Source organism: Hemitrygon akajei, chromosome 20, assembly GCF_048418815.1.
Source record: "Hemitrygon akajei chromosome 20, sHemAka1.3, whole genome shotgun sequence".
Classification (NCBI taxonomy): Eukaryota; Metazoa; Chordata; class Chondrichthyes; order Myliobatiformes; family Dasyatidae; genus Hemitrygon; species Hemitrygon akajei.
Genome location: NC_133143.1, coordinates 11,369,309 through 11,391,139, shown reverse-complemented (window position 1 = coordinate 11,391,139; position 21,831 = coordinate 11,369,309). Strand labels below are relative to the sequence as shown.

The 21,831-nt window shown below is 38.2% G+C and overlaps 1 protein-coding gene across 4 annotated transcripts in view; it reads left to right on the top strand.

The window, feature by feature from the left end:
* The window catches only part of LOC140742214 (serine/threonine-protein kinase PRP4 homolog), a 101,124-nt gene that overhangs the window by 18,366 nt on the left and 60,927 nt on the right, over nt 1-21,831 (top strand). For all 4 annotated transcript variants that reach the window (XR_012102254.1, XR_012102252.1, XR_012102253.1 and 1 more), the window contains exon 2: nt 18,452-19,672. Coding sequence is in view for 1 of the 4 variants with exons in the window: in XM_073073042.1 (XP_072929143.1) it covers nt 18,452-19,672 (1,221 nt within the window). In the remaining 3 variants the exon portion in view is untranslated. The remainder of the gene's footprint in view (nt 1-18,451; nt 19,673-21,831) is intronic.

The window sequence follows — 21,831 nt, the reverse complement described above, 5'->3', positions numbered from 1 at the left end:
TTGTTGCTGTAAGATTACTTTCAGAAGATGAATTGGGAACAGAAACAGGATTTTCATTAATCAGTAGTATGAAAAATTTTGCAAGGCATGCATTCATTTCCTTATACAAGTTATTTCCATAAAGTAATTTCTAATAATAAAAAAAACAAGTATCTCCCATATGTTTCCTGGAATAAAGACCAATATTCCCTTTGTTTAATTGCCTGCTCGGATGTTAATTCTTAATCATTTGTCTGCAAGGATACTAGCAATTGTATTTGTCAACAGCAATACCTTTCAACCTCTTGTCATTTGTTAAAAATCTCCTCCTTTCCATCAAAGTGGATAACCTCACATTTTTCTATATTCTATTCCATCTGCTATTTCCTGGCCCATTCACTTCACCTGTCGATATCCTTAAAGCCTCTCTACATTAGTCTGTCAGTCCATATGGCTCATTTAATGTTTTTATTGGCACTGCTATAAGCCCTTTCCTTTGATCTGGATTTGGATTAAAAGGAAAGACAACAACTGGGCTGCAAGATGAAGACAGGAGGGTATGGAACTGAGGGGGGTGTATCTGGGATGCCAGGTAGCACCATTGAGCCCTCTGGAGATATCATGGGCTTATCAACGAAATGTCAAAGAAGGAGGGTGACCCCGATGAAGAAGCTACCCTCCTCGTCACCACTCCAAGCCTACTGCCAACATTGAGAATGCCGACTTTATCATTGGGATTGAAACATCAAGTCCTAGTAGCTCTACTGGTGCTATCTATCTTAATTACTGTTGCTGGAGCTCTTTTCCTGTTTTATTCCCTTAAGGATATTTATTACTTTAAAATTATTTCAATGTTATCATTGCTTATTTAATGTGAGCTTTTAATTGGTTTCCCAACCTGCCATAGTTCAATGCTCAGTTTATATCTTCATAGCTTTTTGTTGAACTAATTTTCATATAAAATTCATTTCATATAATTATTGTTTCAAATGGCCCCAAATCCATTCTCATATAATACCTGTTGTCCTGTCTCTTATTTTCAATGGTGTCTAGTTAATGAAGAGGGAAAAGTAAGAGCATTCTCAAACTTTGAGATGTGGAACCTAGTAGTTGCTGGAAAGCTGAAATGAGTCTGTTGGAAAGGCCCAACAAATCCAGCAACATCTATGGAGGAAAAATGAATTAAGTTGATTGACTTTGCATCAGTAGTAGTAGTCTTGATACAAATAGCAAAGGGCAATTATCTGAAATTGCTAGGTTCGGTATTGGGACCCTAAGGGCTGCAATATGCCTAGTTGCAAGATGTTCTTCAAGCCTATGTTGGGCTTTGTTAGAATTGTTTGAGAGGTTAGTGTGCAAGTGGGATGGAGAAGTAAAGTGATAGGCTCCTGCTTACCCTTATTTCCAGCAACCTATGTACTCTACCTAATGGTACCAAGCATGTTTTCCCCCTCTGTAATTGCTTTCATTCACAACTTAACTAGAAGGAACAAAGCATTTTTTTTCCAGTTGGACAACCATAATCTCCACCCTACTACGGGCATTTCATTTGTTCTCTTCATCTCTTTCTCATTGCAACTTAGAATGGATGGCACAGCTACCAGAACTACTGACTCACAGCCCCAGTCATCTATGTTCAATCCTGACCCTGGATATTAACTGTGCAGAGTTTTGCAAGGTATCCCTGTAACTGGTGGGTTGTCTCCAGATGTGCAAATTTTCTCCCACGACCCAAAGATGAGCTAATTGTACAGTGGCCAATTAACCTAACACTGTAACTTGACTTTGATGTTAGTATCTGAGAAGTTGGTAAGAGTGTGGGGAGGATAAAATGGGACTAGTGCAGGATTGGTGGATGACAGTCAGTACAGACTCAGTGGGCCAAAGGTTTCCACTAAACAATTTTTTTTGTTTTCAGTCACCCTGGTAGACCATATCATTAGTGAACCATTATTAATGATTTTTTAAATCAATTATGAAGCAGATTATTAACAATTTAAATTCTGTAGCTTTTGTTGCTAGGATTTGAATTGCTAACCTAAACCTGTTGATTACTAGTTTCATAACCACTGTGCTACCATCATCCCCATGTTGTGTTCCATAGACTTCAACCTTGACACTCTAGATATATATTAGTGCATTCTGTTCATCCCTTTAATATATTAGTCTCTCATTGAGGAAACATCAACCATTGACCATCTACAGGCTGCCCGAGCTAATGATCTGGTTCTGTTTTTACAAATGTCCATAAGTTGAAAATACATAAAATTCACTCTTATGGTAAGCATATCTCCCCAATTTTAGCATCAAAGACTGATGTTAAAAAATAACAATTATAAAAAGTGGAGGAAGGTGAAATTAATTTTGCTGTTCATAGGAATGAATGGTTTACTTCTGAATTTAATAATTGTATGTAGAGGTGTCTATAAGTTGGGCACTTGTAACACAGGGACAACCAGTACTTAAACTAATTTTGCACGAGTCTCATTCTATTCTTCCCCATATCCCCATTAATTTCTCCCAGGTGGGGCAAGTTACAGTGGCCAATTCACCTACCAGCCCACATTAATTTTGGATGTGGGGAAAAACCCACATGGTCACAGGAAGAATGTACAAGTTCCACGTAGTTAGTGTCCTGAGGTTGGGACAGAATCCAAGTCGCTAAAAACTACAATGCCACTGTTCCACCCAGTACCTTTCCACATGATCTGGACATCAGAAATATTTGTTACTAGGTACTTGATAGTTGCTTAGCTTTGCTCAAATGAGAAGAAAAACTAACATTCACAAACAAAGTTCTTTAGGTGCAGAGAATCTAATTAAAACCTGATGCTGCAGCAGGTCAGGCAGAATCTGAAGAGAGAAACAAAAGAAACAGTTAATGTGTATGATAAGATTAATGACCTATTTACTGTTTTTCTCTTCATAGATGCTGCTAATGCACTGAGTACAATAATAGCATTTTCTGCAGTTTAAAAAAGCATTATGGTTGGAGATCATGGTTTTTAGAGTTTTGCTCCAGGAAATTATAATAATGCAAATAAAATTGTATTAACTCCATTCATTGTGAAGAACATTTCCTTTTAAAAGTGCAAATTCAGCCACTTGTAGCAGGTCTTTTGGACATAATGATTATGTAGAGTAAATGGCTTGTATAATTAAAAAATTTTTTTGACAAGAATTAAACTATTGCCCAACAGAGATGCCTTCTGAGATCATGTGCATACAGATCATTTCCCAAAGGTAAAAATAATGTAACAATAAAAGAATGATTTGCTAAGACTGCATTCCTGAGTTGACTTTTTCACACATTAATTTTGAAGTATATCTAATAGATACAAACTGCCTTCTGATCAGTTCATGCTAGAAATAACTGAGATGTTGGTAGCAATTATTATGCAATCCATATTGAGTAGTACTACAGATTTAAACCTGTTGAAATATAATTATGTCAGTGAGATCTTAAAGTATAATTTGTAGAAAGCATCAGAGCAGGCTAAGAACACACACAAAATGCTGGTGGAACACAGCAGGCCAGGCAGCATCTATAAAGAGAAGCACTGTCAATGTTTCAGGCCGAGACCCTTCGTCAGGCTAAGAGAGCAGTTTGCTTTCTTGCGTGATAAATCTAACTTTTTGTGAGTGGATTCATTTACAACTTAACTCCATTTGTTTTTATTGCCTACTTTCAGTTAATGCAGTTGAAGCTGATTTTTGCATTTTGCAGGTTTGACTGAGGTATAGATGTGTAGACTTGTTTAGTATTCCAAAATGATGCATTGAGTCATGATCAAACACGAGGAAATCTGCAGATGCTGGAAATTCAAACAACACTCACAAAATGCTGGTGGAACACAGCAGGCCAGGCAGCATCTATAAGGAGAAGCACTGTCGACGTTTCGGGCCGAGACCCTGATCCGGCATTTTGTGTGTGTTCATTGAGTCATGATGTTGAGTTGTTAGAAAACATTATTTTTGGGCATTATGGGCATAAGAAAGAAAGCCCAGCTTGCCACTATCTAAAAGAATTATCAGAAATTCTGTTGCTGAAGTACTAATAGATCATTTCCAGTGATGTCATACAACAGTTAAAGGACAATCCTAGTCTTGACATTACCATTTTCTCATAACTCAGACTCTGGAAAAGTGCATTGCTGGTAGACGAAGTAAAAGGGCATGCAAAGGTAGATTAGAACATCAAGAATTCATCAAATGAATGAGAATCTACTAACAGTTGGGGTAGAAACTCCTTGAATCTGGTGGTTATTGCTTAAAGCTTTTATACCTATTGCCTGATGGGATAGAGGAGAAGAGCGAATGACTGGGTGGGAGGAGTCCTCCCACTTTATATTCACAAGTATATTGAATTGCCTTTTAAAATTGCGTAATTGGATATGCTTTTACCATCATTTGAGGCAGTGTTGTGGAGTACAGCAATTTTCAAAAATAGTTCCTTGGCTAGTATCTAGAACTATGTAAAGTAATTAAAATCAATATGATCTTGGAATCTGCTGGTGGAAATTGTTTCCACTTATACCGTCAGCAATTCTATAACTTTTGAGAGCTACTTTTAAAACTCCCCGACGCTGCCGCTATTCCAGAGTGAGTAATCCCAGATTTTCTGTTCTCCATTAGGCAATGCTTCTCAGAAATAGCATTCATAGATTTCTGTTAAGTTCCTAGTTCATTTTCATACTTCGGCATCCTGCCTAAAATGTGCTGTTATAAAATGAACTTGGTATTCTGGTCAGGGTGCAGACCAATGATTTATGCAGGTTATACATTACTTCCTTGTGTTTGTGCTCTGTGTCCTATTCCATATGCTTTAACAGCTTTATAAGCTTATCATGTAGCATTCAAAGACTTTTCACATTGTTTTCATGTTACTTCTGCTTTGGTTCCTATTTTCCATCCTTTATAAATGTAAAAAGCAGTCAAAAGTTCTCTGTCCAAGTCACCTTTAATCTTGTCTCATTGACTTGTCATTCTTTGGCTCAAATTATTGAAATCATATGGCTTAATATCAGAATGTATACAGTATAAACCTGAAATTCTTGCTCTTCACAGAAATCCATGAACCAAAAAACCCCATAGAATGAATGATAGAAACATAAGAAACTGGAGCCGCCACTGCCGCGGCCTCCCCCCCACCACCCCAAGAGATCTTGATCCAGAGTAACTCAACACTTCAGTATCTCAAACAGGCTCTCTTTCCATTGCGGGAGAGAGTTACTCCTGCAATAACAGGAGGAGTGAGCAGCCACGTCACTTCTACAACCACCCCCACTCTCCCCACCAACTCCAGGACTGACAGCCTCACTCACCATCAAGAGGGGCCTCCTTCCGACAGCAGCACACACTGCCTGCTGTCTCCCATGATGCTTCAGTCAGCGAGGAACTATGGGGCTGCTCCCTGAAGGTGCATGCCTTCCAGGCAAATCCTGGAGATCAGGATCAGATTTAATATCACCGGCATATGTCGTGAAAATTGTTAATTTTGCAGCAGCAGTATGACGCAATACATGATAAATATGGGGAGAAATCTCAATTACAGTAAACATATATTTGTATATTCAGTAGTTAAAATAGGTAGTGCAAAAACAGAAATAACTATGTTTCTAAATGGATTTAATGTCCATTTTGAAACTGGATGGTAGAGACCATAAGATATGGGAACAGAAGTAGGCCATTCAGCCCATCGAGTCTGCTCTGCCATTCAATCATGGGCTAATCCAATTCTTCAAGTCATCCCCACTCCCCTGCCTTCTCCCCATGCCCTTTGATGCCCTGGCTAATCAAGAATCTATCTATCTTTCCTTAAATGCACCCAGTGACTTGGCCTACACAGCTGCTCGTGGCAACAAATTCCACAGATTTACCACCTTCTGACTAAAGTAATTTCTCTGCATCTCAGTTCTAAATGGATGTCCTTCAATCCTGAAATCGTGCCCTCTTGTCCTAGACACCCCTACCATGGGAGATAACTTTGCCATATCTAATCTGTTCAGGTCTTTTAATGCTCGGAACGTTTCTATAAGATCCCCCCCCCCCCCCACCCCAGTTCTCTTGAACTCCAGGGTATACAGCGCACGAACTGCCAGACGTTCCTCATACAGTAACCCTTTCATTCCTGGAATCATTCTTGTGAATCTACTCTGAACCCTCTCCAATGTCAGTATATCCATTCTAAAATAAGGAACCCAAAACTTCACACAATACTCCCAAGTGTGGTCTCGTGAGTGCCTTATAGAGGAGAAGCTGTTCCTGAATCACTGACTGTGTGCCTTCAGCCTTCTGGACTTCCTTTCTGACAGTAACAGTGAGAAGAGCACATGTCCTGGGTGATGGGAGTCCTTAATTATGGACACTGCTTTCCTGAGGCACTATGGCAATACTCTTTGAAGATGTATACTACAGAGGCTAGTACCCATGATGGAGCTGAATAGTTTTACTACTACCAAAGCACCAGGTCGTACAGCCAGTCTGAAAACTCTCCACTTGTGAAGAACCATTGTTTGAACTGTAGATCATAAACTCTGATGGAACCCCAACCACCTTGAAAAGGCATAAGAGAAGAGGAATAAGCTGTTCTGTGGTTGAACTGGAAGTGGGCACCTGGGTCTCTTTTTTAAAAAAAAGACAGCTGGCTCATTCACTTAAAGCGCGTGTTGCTATGACTCAATTTTTTAAAAAAATCCACCATGACATCCCCCTTCCTGTCTCTAATTTATTTTAGCCTTGACACTCTCAAAGTTAGCTCTTATTTTGGTCTATTTGTGTATCCCTAACTTCATTTGCTCCCCCATTGGTTGTATTGTTTACAGCTACCAATGTGCTACACTTTGGTTTTGCCTCCTGTAGTCATCAATTTAACTGAGATGTGCGCAACACATTTTAAGTTAAGTATTTTGGGAAGTTCAAAAAGGGCAAGCTTGCATAGTAAGTGAGTGAGCCTTGGGATGTGATGTGGAACCAAGAAATCTAGGAATTGAAGTACATAGCTTCCAGAAAGTGGCAGCACAGTTGGACAAAGTTGTGAAGAAAGTGTATGGCAAGGGTGCTGAACACTTTTTGAGAGAATGTGCCTAAATTGACAATAATCTGCAAAATTCTCTTGTGTGCCATGATATCTTGTTGATATCATTGCTCAACGAATTACTAATGGTAATTATGGACTTCAAGGAAAAATAATGAATCCTGTTGCTTATTTACATGTATTCATTATTTTACTGTTAATAAAAGTATAATGGATACAGTTTGAAATTAAGCATTTTAAAACCTGTTCAAAAATTTAATAATCTTTAAAAAAAACATTGAGAATTGCATTTCTAAAGAAAATTGTTATTGGCCCTCTCACCTAAGAATTGTGAATATGAAACTATAAGCTTTGGTGCATATTCATAAAAGATTAAGGAAGGAAAAGTATACACTTTACTCTTAGTGTGACTTTTGTTGTTGGCACTAATGACAAGAAATATTTTGTATCTAGCTTGTATTTGGCTGTTTTGAAGACTAATGCACGTAACACTAGCTTCATCAGTCAGTCTACTCCTATAATTACAGTTAACTAAGTACATCACTTAAAACAGTGACTCATATGAATGTTGATGGTAAAAGGCTGTTAATATTGCCATTACAAAATCTTTCAGACAGTTGTTTCAGGAATGTAATTCCAGAATTTCAAAATCTTATCTGGATTTCTTTTGGTTTGATCCAGTCACTCACGTGATCTCTTTCAATATTTTCTAGTTCATCTTTTAAGTAGACAATTTTTTGCCTCCACATTGTACCCCACTGTAAATCTGTCAATTGTATTTCAAAATTATACAAATTAATCCATTGCAACATTTCTGAATTCAGTTTGTCTAATGTTACTTTCAGCACGGTTTATGAACTCTGTGGTGTCTTCAAATGATGAACTTGGTGAATCTAAAATAAAATTGTTTAGTGGTATTGGATCTGACTTTAATTCTTAGATTGAACTGTTTAATTGTTATTCTCTTTGCAGTTCAGAGTAAATTTTATTATCAGAGTACATGTATGTCACCACATACATTCCTGAGATTTATTTTTCTGTAGGCATGCTCATCAAATTTATAGAATAGTAACTATAAAAGGATCAATGAAAGATCAACTAGAGTGCAGAAAACAACAAACTGCAAATGCAAATATAAATAGCAAGGATGTGAGATAATGAGAGTCCTTAAAGCGAATCATTGGTTGTAGGAACATTTCAATGATGGGGCAAATGAGTGTAGTTTATCCCCTTTTATTCAAGAGCCTTGTGCTTGAGGGATAGTAACTGTAATTGAACTTTGTGTTGCGCATCTTGAGGCTCCTCTACCTTTTACCTGATGGCAGCAGTGAGAAGAGAGCATGATCTGGGTGGTGGGGATCTCTGGATGTTGCTTTCCTATAACAGCATTTCATATAGATGTGTGCTCAATGGTTGGGAGGGCTTCACCTGTGATGTACCGGGACAAGTTCACTACATCCTGGAGGATTTTCCATTCAAAGGCATTGGTGTTTCCATACCAGGTTGTGATGCAGCCAGTCAATACACTCTCCACTACACATCTTAGAAGTTTGTCAAAGCTTTTGATGTCATGCCAAGTCTCCATGGACTCCTGACCCTGAAGAAGTAAAGGTGCTGCTGTGGTTTTTTCGCAATTGCACTTATGTGCTAGGTCCAGGACAGGTCCTCTGAAATAGTAACACGCAGGAATTTAAAGTTGCTAACCCTCTCCATCTCTGATTATCTAGAAACATAGAAAACTTACGACAGAATACAGGCCCTTTGGCCCACAATGCTGTGCCGAACATGTACTTAATTAGAAATTACCTAAGGTTAGCCATAGCCCTCTATTTTTCTAAGCTCCATGTACCTATCTGATGAAGACTGGCTCATGGACTTCTGGTTTCCCTCTCCTAGAGTCCCGTGATCAGTTCCTTGGTCTTGCTGACGATGAGTAGGAGATGGTTGTAATGGCACCACTCAGCCAAATTTTCAATCTCCTGTATGCTGATTCATCACCACCTTTGATTCAGCCCACGACAGTGGTGTCATTGAATATGGCATTGGAGCAGTGTTTAGTCATACAGTCATTGGTGTAAAGCAGGGCGCTAAGCACACAGTCCTGATGATGGAGATGGAGAGTAAGGAAATCCAGGATCCAATTGCATAAAGAGGTATTAATTCCAAAATCTTGGAGCTTATTGATTAGTTTTGAGGTGGTGATGGCATTGAATGCTGAGCTGCAGTCAATAAAGAGCATCCTGATGTATGCATCTTTGTTGTCCAGATGTTTCAGAATTGAGAACATTGAGAATGGCATCTGCTGTGGACCTGTTGCTCCAGTAGGCAGATTGGAGTGGATCCAAGTCGCCTCTCTGACAGGAGCTGATATTTTTCATCACCAACCTCTCAAACTACCTCATCAGTATAGATATAGGTGCATCTGGACAATTGTCAATGAGGCAGGTCACCACACTGTTGTACAATTGGAGCCCGCTTGAAGCTAGAGATTAAAGATCTGAGTGAATATACCAACCAGCTGTTCAGCATAGTCTTTAGTACAGGCTGGGTACCCCATCCGGAAGAGATGCTTTCCATGGATTCACCCTCCTAAAGGCCTCCCACACATCAGCTTCGGAGACTGAGAAATAAGATAATCATGGATGTGGGGGTTCACGATGGTTTCACCACATTCTGATGGTGAAAGCGAGCATACAAGGCATTGTAGGATATTTAAGCCCTGCTACAGCTGTTGAGCATCTTGTTTATAAATTTTAACAGTTTAACAATTATTTTTCTGCTTGTATTTTATACAATTACCTTTAGACAAGTAACTACTTATTATGCCTCTTATGCTCATTGAATGTATGTGCAAGTTTGGTGTATTCCCTGGAGGTTGTATTGATTTGATTCTGGAAGCTTCTGCATTATTTCGGTAATGGTTTCTCTGGTTAACTCTTATCTACAAATTTGAATGGAATTTTTCTTGTCTCAGTATAAAGTAGCTGACCACAAAGCAAAGTCATATTGGTTTGTTTAGCAGATCTCTACTGTCCATTTCAATTTTTCTTTGTTCTGTCAACATTTAATAAAATAATTGTGAAACAGCAAATTTCATACCTCTCCTAATTTATGAAAACCTTGGATTAAGACATCAGAATCCAACAATCGGCGTAGTGGGCAGGATGACTGCAAAGCTTAACAGCTGAGAACAGTTGCAGAGAAGTGGAATTTTTAGTGCTTGGCAAAAGGGGTAAAATGTCTTGTGTTCCACTTTGTCTTGAGAGGAAACTTAGTTCTGGCTTCTGGATGGGACTTAGGAGTGAAGAACTACTACAGTTTTTGTGGGGAAAGTGTAAAAAAAGAAATGCATGGGTTAAATATGCAAGCTGGCAGAGTATCAAAAAAGTAAAAGCGCACAAGCAGCAGAGCATGGATATAAAAATTAAATGCATGCAAGCCATAGAGTGCGTAGCAGCTCAGGCCGATCTGGAATTTCATTGCAGTGTGATTCTGTAAGGAGTATGTACATCTTCCCTGTAAAATGCATGGGTTTTCCCCGGGTGATTTGGTTTCCTCTTATAGTCTAAAGACGTACCGGATAGGCCGTTGTAACTTTTCCAGATATTAGTTTGGTTAATCGGATTTGTCAGGAGTTGCTCAGGCGGGGTGGTTTGAAGGGCCTAATCTCGCGCTGTATCACAAAGTAAAACAATATATGCAATTTAGTGGAGCGCAGAGGAATTAAATATGTACAAGTAGTGGCGCAATTTGCACACCAGTGGAGTGCGTGAGAAAACTTAAAATTTTGGTAGCAATCGATTAATATTTTGCGATCAAAGTAATAAAAAGTGTGTATGAACTAAGATCAAATCAAAACAATGGCAAAGTTGTGAAACCTACTAAAAGCTCTTACCTGAATAAAGCATCTCAGTTTGATAAAATGAATGAAAAAGTCCAGACAAAATATATCAACAATATTAAGTTCTAGATCTTAATAAAAAAAATACCAGAGGGGAAAGGAAGTGGTTACTATTGATTCAATAGTATGGTCAGTTTGATCAACGTGCAAGTGATTGAAAGAATTAATAAGTAAAGACTTTTACTAATTGAAAGAAATGCAAAACTTGCAATAAACTAGCAAACAGCAAGATATAGGCAATAAAGTGCCTGAAGAAAAATTTTTGCATTAGCAGAACGAGGAAAAAAACATCATAAAATCAATGTGCGTTGTACAGAGTTTCAAAGTGAACTGGGAATAAAAGATAGAGCAACTGAATAACGACTTTAAGTGGGTGGTCCTGTTGTGATGCTTCTGGTGACAATGCCAGTGTTGCTGCTGCTGCCTCTCCACCCTGGGAACATCAAACAATACCCAGAGACACCGCCACCATCTAAACTCCAAGGAATTATATGATGGATATGACATAGGCTCTACAGTGGCCTCTAGCAACTTGTGAAGAATGACAGTGATTAATATCTGCAGCCATTTGTTAGGTTTTTTTTCCCTGCTCTCACTCTGCAATCGGTTGGGTTGTGTGCCCATCCTACCCACAACCATGACACTGGGTAAGAACAGTAGATGTTCCTGTGATTGTGATAATTTCAGGAAAATCAAGCCAAAGAACTCCAGACAAGCTGAGTGGGAGGAGATGTGCGTTCTTGGACTGGTCGTGCTACGAGGTGAAACATTGGTTTCCATGACAGTGGAAGGACCTCCTCTGAAACATGCTGTATTTGTTCATGTGACTATGATGCAGGTGGAGGTCCTGGTATTGGACTATATTCCTAGATGGGGATTGCCATGTCATATCAACTCAGACCGTGGAACACATTTCACTGGGTGTGTTTGTCAGCAGTCATGTCAACTGATAAATATTGAGTGGTCTTTTCATTGTTTCTATCACCCAGTCATCAGAACAAGTTGAACAAATGAATGAAGCCATTGAGCAATGACTAAGTATCATAAAAGTGTAGCATGGCCTATGGCTCTTCGTACATCTTGTGTGGCATCAGACCATACCCAACCAAGAAAACCTAATTCAGTCCATTCAAGGTGGCAACGGGGCATTTTATATTACTGCTGGGATCCGTTGTTCCCTGAAAGGCTAATATACACATTATGGCTGATGGTTTTGTTAACTATTGTGTGAAATCAACTCAACCTGTACAGTCTGTTTCTTAACAAATTTCTGCTGCTTGGAGTGATCCAACAGAAGGAGAATACTCCCTGATTGCTGGATAATAGGTCTTGAGTAAGGAACCACTGGGAGCTCAATGGGAAGGACTTCATCAAATGCTGTTAATTACCAACTCAAAGGTGAAAGTAGAAGGTTAAAAAAAAAAGTGGATACATGCCAGACACTGTAAGTGAGCTAATGTGGTACTTGGTGAGGACATTAAACACTGGTTAACATGCTAGTAGCCTCTTGACCCAATGCCAACACTGCTGGGCTACAGGGAGCAAATCAACCAACCAGAAGGCTTCAAACAAGTTGACAATTGCCAAACTTATAAATTTTATTCTGTCATTAATTGTTATATTTTTGCTAATACATACAATGAATGCTAATATACTAATATGCTTTATACTAATTTACAACTTCTTGTTTAAAGGTAGTCATTAATAGAATAGTTCAAACTTGCAGGAAGTCACCTATCAATCTGCCTAACCATGACATAACCCTATTAATAATTTGAAGAATCTATATCCTTTGGTATTTCATAACTTGCAGTTTTTTTTTTACAATTTTATACAATGTAAATACCACAAGATTTTTGCCTCTGAATTTTCAAAAATAATAATTCTAAATATGTGATTTAGAATCAAAAAGGGGATTGTTGGATCTGACTGTTTAATTCTTTACAGTTTTTTGCAGTTTAATAATTGATTATTTGCTTGTATTTTATAAAATTACATATATACAAGTAAATGCTTATGTCTCTTACGGTTTGTGTGTGTACGTACACACACACACACACACACACACACACACACACACACAGACACACACACACACACACACACACACACACACACTCCCTTGTGGTTATATCTTGGTTCTTTTGTCTTCCTTTGCTTAGCAGAGTTCTGTCACTGTCCATTTCAATTTTTCTTTGTTCCATCAATATTTAATACAATGGTCATGAAGCAGTGAGTTTTGCACCTCTTTCCTGACTCTGAAAAAAACTTTGATTAAAAATATCAGAATTTGACAGTAGTTGAACCAGCGATACTCAAATATTGCATTGGAAGGTTTTTGAATATCAGGAATTTCAGTATTTGTCTTTTTTTAGGTTTGGGAAATATTTAAAAGTTTCATTTTCGGTATAATGTTTAAATACTTCCAGTTTGATTTCAAAAACTTTTAATTTATCAAACTTAACAAAGTTCTTTTGTCGGATCCCTGTAATTTGGTGTTCAAATCATTTAAATATGAGGAGATATCTGCAAATAACATCTATCTACAAATCCACATATCATATAATTCTTGATAGGTAAATTTTTCCTTTGTCCAAAAGGGACAAATTCTATCCACATGTTTCATGTTGTTTAAGGACAGAATCTCTATTAAGCCAATAAACATTGAATTTGCCTTGCTCAGTAAATTCTGACATTGTCCTTTTTTCAAAGCACACCCAGAAATAGAATTAATTACCGTAGATGCCGGATTATAAGCCGCTACTTTTTTCCCGCGCTTTGAACAGCTTTGAACACTGCGGCTTTTACTACGGTGTGGCTAATGCATGGTTTTTTTTCATGCCGCCAAAAACATTTTGCCTCGTAACAGTAGACCAATAAAATTGATGAGTAGTTCACAGAGGTCCAATGAAATTGTACGATGAATCAAGCGCACTTTCACAATTAAATTATTGTAAATCAGTCATTTGTACTCACCCTCATCAACATGGAAAACACTCGAAGAAAAGCATTGTGCTGCCTTTATGGCAGTTATTTAGTTTATAATATTTTCGCTTAGTAATTCATTTGTTAGTATTTTCTAGTTAAAGTTAGAAGTGTTTTAACTATATTTGTTTTCTGTACTACATCCCGGGATGCTATGACGTCACATCCGGTTTCGCCGCATCTTGTGGGAAATACCGGTTTGCGATAAACGGGAAGGTGGGGGCGAGCGGCATTAGACCCGCGCGAGAACGCTGCTTTTAAGTTAAAGGCGATCAATAACTTTTCCTGGTAGGCTGCAGTATATATATTTTTTTACCAGTCGTTAGGAGATATTGGAATGTTGTTCGTGCACTGTTCAGTAAAAAAGTATACGCAACATAATTTGTGTGTTACCGATACGTATGTATATTTAAAAGTAGCCGTGTTACAGGCATGGTTCGAAAAAAAGCATTTGCAATATGTATTTGTTTATGTTACCATACAGATTTAATTAAAAGTTTAAAAAATCCTCACGTGTAATATCTTTCTGTGTAAATATCTCATATTACAACGTGGGACACCTGCGGCTTAAAATCCGGTGCGGCTTGTACAAGTACAAAATTGATTTTCTTTCTAAAATTAGAGCCTGCGGCTTTTAATCAGGTGCGCTCTGTAGTACGGAATCTACGGTACTTTGTTTACAATTTTCATCAATACAAGTTCCTTAAGGCCAGCTTTTTCTCACAAAGCCTCTTCATGCACTATGCAATAAAAGCCTATTAGTGGACGTTCAGCGTATTTTGCAAACAGACAACATTTATCCCTTTACCAATCATGCTGGGACATATCGCCCCTTCAGTTGTTGCAAAACAATATTTGAATTGTTAGCTTGTCAACCAGATGTTTGTTTTATTACTGCCTTGCATATTTCAATCCCCTGTGATGTGCTCAGGTAATGTTACCAACTCAACCAGTTCTTTGCATATTTTTTCACCTCTGCAGAGTCAAACAGTAATGGCTAGATTAACTGATGAAGTAACATCAGTGAAATGAAAGAAATTTACATGAACTACCGTAGATTCCGGACTACAGAGCGCACCTGATTAAAAGCCGCTGGCTCTAATTTTAGAAAGAAAATCAATTTTTTACTTGTACAGGCCGCACCGGATTTTCGGCCGCAGGTGTCCCACGTTGTAATATGAGATATTTACACAGAAAGATATTACACGTGAGGATTTTTTAACTTTTAATTAAATCCATATGGTAACATAAACAAATACATATTGCAAATGCTTTTTTTCGAACCGTGCCTGTAACGCGGCTACTTTTAAATATACGTTGCGTATACTTTTTTACTGAACAACATTCCAATATCTCCTAACGACTGGTAAAAAATATATATACTGCAGCCTACCAGGAAAAGTTATTGATCACCTTTAACTTAAAAGCAGCGTTTCGCTCGGGTCTAATGCCGCTCCGCCGCTCGCCCCCGCCTTCCCGTTTATCGCAAACGGCATTTTTCCCACAAGACGCGGCGAAACCGGGTGTGACGTCATAGCATCCCGCGATGTAGTACAGAAAACAAATATAGTTAAAACTCTTCTAACTTTAACTAGAAAATGAATTACTAAGCGAAAATATTATAAACTAAATAACTGCCATAAAGGCAGCACAATGCTTTTCTTCGAGTGTTTTCCATGTTGATGAGGGTGAGTACAAATGACTGATTTACAATAATTTAATTGTGAAAGTGCGCTTGATTTATCGTACAATTTCATTGGACCTCTGTGAACTACTCATCAATTTTATTGGTCTACTGTTACGAGGCAAAATGTTTTTGGCGGCATGAAAAAAATCATGTATTAGCCGCACCGTATTAAAGGCCGCAGAGTTCAAAGCTGTTCAAAATGTGGGAAAAAAGTAGCGGCTTATAATCCGACATCTACGGTAATATCTTCTGTTAGTTCTGCTATGCTGTTTCCATTCACTGGCAAATGTGTAATGTGCTGTATTTTTTTATTAGTTGAAAATTGTCAAAATGAAGAGCAACACATGCTCTAGCCACTATTCTTTGCATATTCCTCAACACTGAGTCGTTTTCCACGTTGAACAATCATCTTTAATACCTCAAAGCTAGCAGCAGCTAAGTTGAAGCAATTTGCAAGTAAGGTCATTGAAATATTTAACTACATTTTTTCTGTTGCAGATTTCTCAAGAAATGTGTTCTATTTGTTCTTGGGCACATTTATCTCAAAACCATTTATGAACAGTTTTATAAATGCCATTTTGTGGAGGAGATCGCACACACCACTGTTTTGGAACATAAGAGCCATAATGCTTTAAGACTTCAATCATGCCAAATCTTTCACTCCCTCACTCTTGAAAATCTCTGCTGCTTCTCCCATTATTTGAATGTTTTTGTTTCTTTGCTGGTGTATCTGACGTTCTGAACAAGCTGAAAAGAATAAGCACAATTTAAAAATATCTCAGTGATAAAGTTAGATAACAAAGTTTTAAATATTTATTGCAAAAATAATATCCATGGGGTGCTAAATTGCATACAGCACTGAATATCCAGTGTTCACTCTCAAATGACAGAAGAAAAAAATAGAAGCAGAGCAAAGGCGATTGCAATTGGCCCAACTGTTTACTTTTCAAATACTGATGTGTACACCAGGTCTTCAAGGAATTCAAAACTTGTTATCCAAAGTTTGTGTTCTTGTAACCGTCCAACCAGTGGCAAGCCACATAGAATGTTTCCTGTGAAAACATTTCAGTGTTCTTGAGTTTTAAGTCATTTGCTGCTTCATTTGGCAGTAAAATGATCATTGTCTTTTTATTATGAGGAAGGATTAAAGAATTGAGAGGCAGCACTGCATGCTGTGCTAACAGAATATTTGCCTGTGTATCTTACACATTGTTTATCTTGCAAGATAACTGATATGAGCTTCATTAACTTGACTCCAAATATCAAGGAAAATGTCAGGGCCAACTCATCCTTCTGTTTATCTTTTGATTTGAGAAATTTTGCAATATTGTGGAATCTAATGACCACATATGGTTGGTTACCTTAGAAAATTCACCAATGTTTTCAGCTTCTATATATCATGACTACAAGCAGTTTCTACAGTGAATCAGAGACAAACTCTGATCTAAGTATCTAAGTATCAAACTATTATCTAAGCTTGTGTCAAGCAAACATTAAAAAGGTATTGCTGGTTATTGGAAGTGCTGTTGAGGGTACAGTGAGGTACACCATGAACTTACGGTAATTACAGAATGTGGATGTAAGCTGACCATTTCCTGCTCTTTAAAGCATACATCTGAATTTCCCTGAGTATGATTTTCACCATTCTATTAATCACCTGAGTTCTTAGTGACAACCAAAAGAACTGATGTTGAATATGTCATGCCTGAAGGGCTCTTCAGTGTCTGAGACACCAACATTTTTGAAGGGTCTATTCATTAATCTGCTGTGCATTTGTGATTGCATGGTCCTTGCGTACAGCACGAATGAGCTCTAGTCTGTGCTTGATCTCTCTGTGAAGGCTTGTTGTATTCTGAATTCTTCCTTAATGTAGAGGAGGACAAGGTCTTTAACCAGCTTTTTCAAATGACTCTGCATAATGGAAGGACAAACCCTGGAAATGATGAAGAATGTCCCTTACCTTTATAACTGCCTTTTCTGAAAAGTGAAGGTTGATGATTCAGCAAAGATACTAATGTATTAGCTTCTCTTTTGGAAAACTAACAATGATAAGTTAAGCAACACGCACAAAATGCTGGAGGAACTCAGCAGGTCGAGCAGCATCCATGGAAAAAAGTACAGTTGACATTTCTGCAGGACTGGAGAAAAACAGCTGAGGAGTAGATTTAAAGGGTGGGGGAAGAAAACCGTGGGCTATTTTACTGTGTGTAAATTATATAAATGCAAACTGATGGTGAATTGAAGCATGTTGCATGGCAGTTATGAGTAGGAGCATCTATAGCCATTTATTTTAGGTCAGTCTGGCATTGTATGGTAAGAGGCTAATGGCCAGTGGTCTTCCTTCTAACTTTGTCACAGTCTTATTTTCTGAGTCAGCATCTGGTTAAAATTGAGCTGATATAATAATGAATGATTAATTTGCTTATTGTGTGATTTACAGTAAAAATGTAGGTTGCCAAGGTTTTTGATGACATGCATTCCTATTATACACATCCAATGCCAGAGAGCAGGTCAGTTGATGTACTGTTAAATTCTAAAAATCTGATCATTGTAACCCTCATCAGGAAGCATTTGCCACGCTCCCAAACATTTGCTAGGTTATTTGAAATGTCACTATAATATTTTCTTTAAAAATTAATTTAAAGTGTGTTGAATTATTAATGATGTTCAATAGTTAGAAAAAGTGCTAGTCTGAAACTAGGATGTCCCTTACCTTTGTAACTGCCTTTTCTAATAAAGGAAGATTGGTGATTATGCAAAGATACTAATTTATTAGCTTCTCTTTTGGAAGACTAACTGAATGATACACTTTTACCCTTGGTAAATCTTTTTCTCATGGTATCTCTCTCTTCTCTGTTTGTAGCCAAGATGCTGCAGATTCATCTGGGAAAAGTGGCAATGAAGAGAATGGGGATGTGTCTGATGAAAATCGAGATCCAAACACTGCACTTGTCAAATCCATGAAACACAAGAAAAAGAAGCACAAGCATCGGAGTAAACATAAGAAACACAAGCATTCTTCTGAAGATGACAAGGAGCGGAAACACAAACATAAACACAAGCATAAAAAGCATAAAAGGAAAGAGACTGAGGGTTTTGAGAAGGATGACGATCACTCAATCAAAAGACCTAAATTTGATGATTATGCTCTTCTGGAGGACTTAGAGAAACAGAGGGCACTAATAAAGGCTGAATTGGACAGTGAACTCATGGAAGGAAAAGTTCAATCTGGCATGGGCTTAATTTTGCAGGGTTATGTGTCTGACTCTGAGGAAGAGGGGGAAATTCATGAAAAGGCTCATAATGGTGAAAGAGTTGCATCCAGCCGTGACGTTTCTGAAATATTGCCTGTTAGAGACAACAAAGTGAAAAGGGAACCCATAGAATCTAAACCTTCTTCAAAGAGGAAAAGTAAAAGCAGGTCAAAAGACAGGACTAAACATACTAAATCTGAGAAAAAGAAAAGTAGAGTGAGTTCAGAACACCGAAAGGAGAAAGAGAAGGCAAGAAGTAAATCACATGAACGGAAGCGTTCAAAGAGTCCCATCAAAAGCAGTAAGACTGGAGAGAAAAGCAAGTCTCCAACATTGACTAAAAGACGATCCCAAGAAAAGAAACGAAAGACAACTCCCACAGAAGATAGCTCCAAATCAAAAGATCGAAAAATTGTAATTGAAAGCAAAACAAGGGAGCGAAATAAAAAATCTAAGTCTCCTGTGATGAAAACCAGTAAGTCAGGAGACAGAAGTCAGAAATCTAAATCCAAAGAGCGTGAGAAGAGATCAAAAAAATCCGAGATGGAAAAAGATAAAAAATCTGCAAAGTCACCTCCTAGAGATGCACCTTCTGGAAAGGAGAATCGATCTCCTTTAAGGAGATCTGCACTTTCTCCTAAAAGGAGAAGCCTATCTCCAAAACATCGGGAAAAGTCATCTAAGCATAGTCGCTCACCGATTATTAATGATCGTCCACCTAAACCAAGTCGGTCTCCCTCGCGGAATATGTCCCCACCCAGAAGAGCTAAAAGCAGATCTGTAGAACGAAGGAGAAGAGAGAATGAACGAGCAAGAGCTTTATCTCCAAGGTAATGAGCTCTTCCTATGTAACATTTATATTACAGAAAATTGATGAGTTTCACTGATAGTTGTGCTAGAATTTACCACACAAAGTTCATTTATTAACAAAGTATGTACACATACTTCATACAGCTAAAGATTTATTTTCTTGCAGGCACAAAGCAGAGAAACATAATAGAACCCACTATAAAACCGCACATAACAAAGACCTTCAAACACCAAATGTGCAGGAAAAAAAGAACAAATCATGCGAACAATAAAAAAGTAATCAAACAACACACAAAACGTGAACTGTAGAGTCCCCAGAAGTAAGTCCGTAGCCATAGAGCCAGTTCAGTGCTGCAGCCGGTCCAGTAAACATTTGGTTTATTGCAAAACCTTTTAATTTATCCTTTTTTACCACAGTATATTGGTTGTTGTTATTTTTGTTGTTCCATTAATTGCTGAATGTTGCATTGGTGGATTAATTCACCAAATAAGTGATCAAACTTTTTGATGTTGCAGATACATTTTGAAATCACTTATTTCCAGATCAGCTAGCATGAATTCACTTGGTAGTCGTAATTGAATATTAACCAGTTTGCCAAGTGCATTCAAACATTATTGTTTTTGACACCCAAAATAATGGCAAATGATGGTTTATTGAGCAGTAATTTAGGAGACAGTGATACAGGGACAGATCGGACAACATATTCAGAATGAGAGATGTCATTAGCTTCTTAGAAGTTCCTCACATCTAACAGAATAACTTTCTGGAAATTTGTTCTTTAAGTGGAGAACTAGGAAGTTTACAAGAATTAATAGTGAGATACTAAAAACCTAAGGAGAAGTATTTAATTAGAAACATAGAAAACCTACAGTACAATACAGGCCCTTCAGCCCACAAAGTTGTGCCAAACATGTACCTACCTTAGAAATTACTAGGCTTACCAATAGTCCTCGATTTTTCTAAGCTCCATGTACCTATCCAAAAGTCTCTTAAAATACCCTATCATATCTGCCTCCACCACCATTGCCAGCAGCCCATTCCATGCACTCACCATTCTCTGCGCAAAAAAAACTTACCCCTTGATGCACCATCAATAACTCATGAGATGAGATATAGGCTTTTATTGGTTGGAAGAAAGAACAAGCAGCAATTGACCACCACACTACATCCTGGAGACTGAGGCCGGGGCTGTGTTTCCAATCGCTTTTATACCGGGGTCCGTGGGAGGAGCCACAGGAGCAGTCAGCAGGGGGGGCGTGTCCAGACAGGTATATGTAGTTCACCACACCCCTGACATCTCTGTACCTACTCCCCAGCACCTTAAACCTGTGTCCCCTTGTGGCAACCATTTCAACCCTGGGGAAAAATGCCTCTCATCTTCCGTCGCTCCAAGGAGAAAAGGCCAAGTTCACTCAACCTGTTTTCATAAGGCATGCTCCCCAATCCAGGCAACATCCTTGTAAATCTCTGCACCCTTTCTATGGCTTCCACATCCTTCCTGTAGTGAGGTGACTAGAACTGAGCACAGTACTCCTAAGTGGGGTCTGACCAGGATCCTATATAGCTGTAACATTAGCTCTCGGCTCCTAAATTCAGTTCCACAATTAATGAAGGCCAATACACCGTATGCCTTCTTAACCACAGAGTCAACCTGCGTAGCTGCTTTGAGTGTCCTATGGACTCTGACCCCAAGATCCCTCTGATCCTCCACACTGCCAAGAGTCTTATATTCTATATTCTGCCATCATATTTGACCTACCAAAATGATCCACTTCACACTTATCTGGGTTGAACTTTGAAAGAAAAGCTGGCAAGTAATATTTTTAACAAACCAATAACGGCTTCTATGTGTATATACTGTAAAAAGAGATCATGTAAAGTAAACATGAGACTCCTAGAGGGCGAGAAAGGGAGTTAATAATCAGAAAGAAGGAAATGGCAAATATTATCTTAATACTTTGCATCAGAGGTTTTCCTATGTGCAATTTTGAAATTTGAAGTTGAGTTCAAAAATCTCAGCTAATATATAGCTGTAACATTGGTGAATACAGTTAGCAAAGCAAACAGCCCCAGAAACATACAAATTTGCATAGTGGAAGTAGAGCCAGGTGATCCTCTGGGTTTGCCCCACAGTACAATTCCTGGACTATCATGAAAGCTTCGAGTTCTTTATTTTCA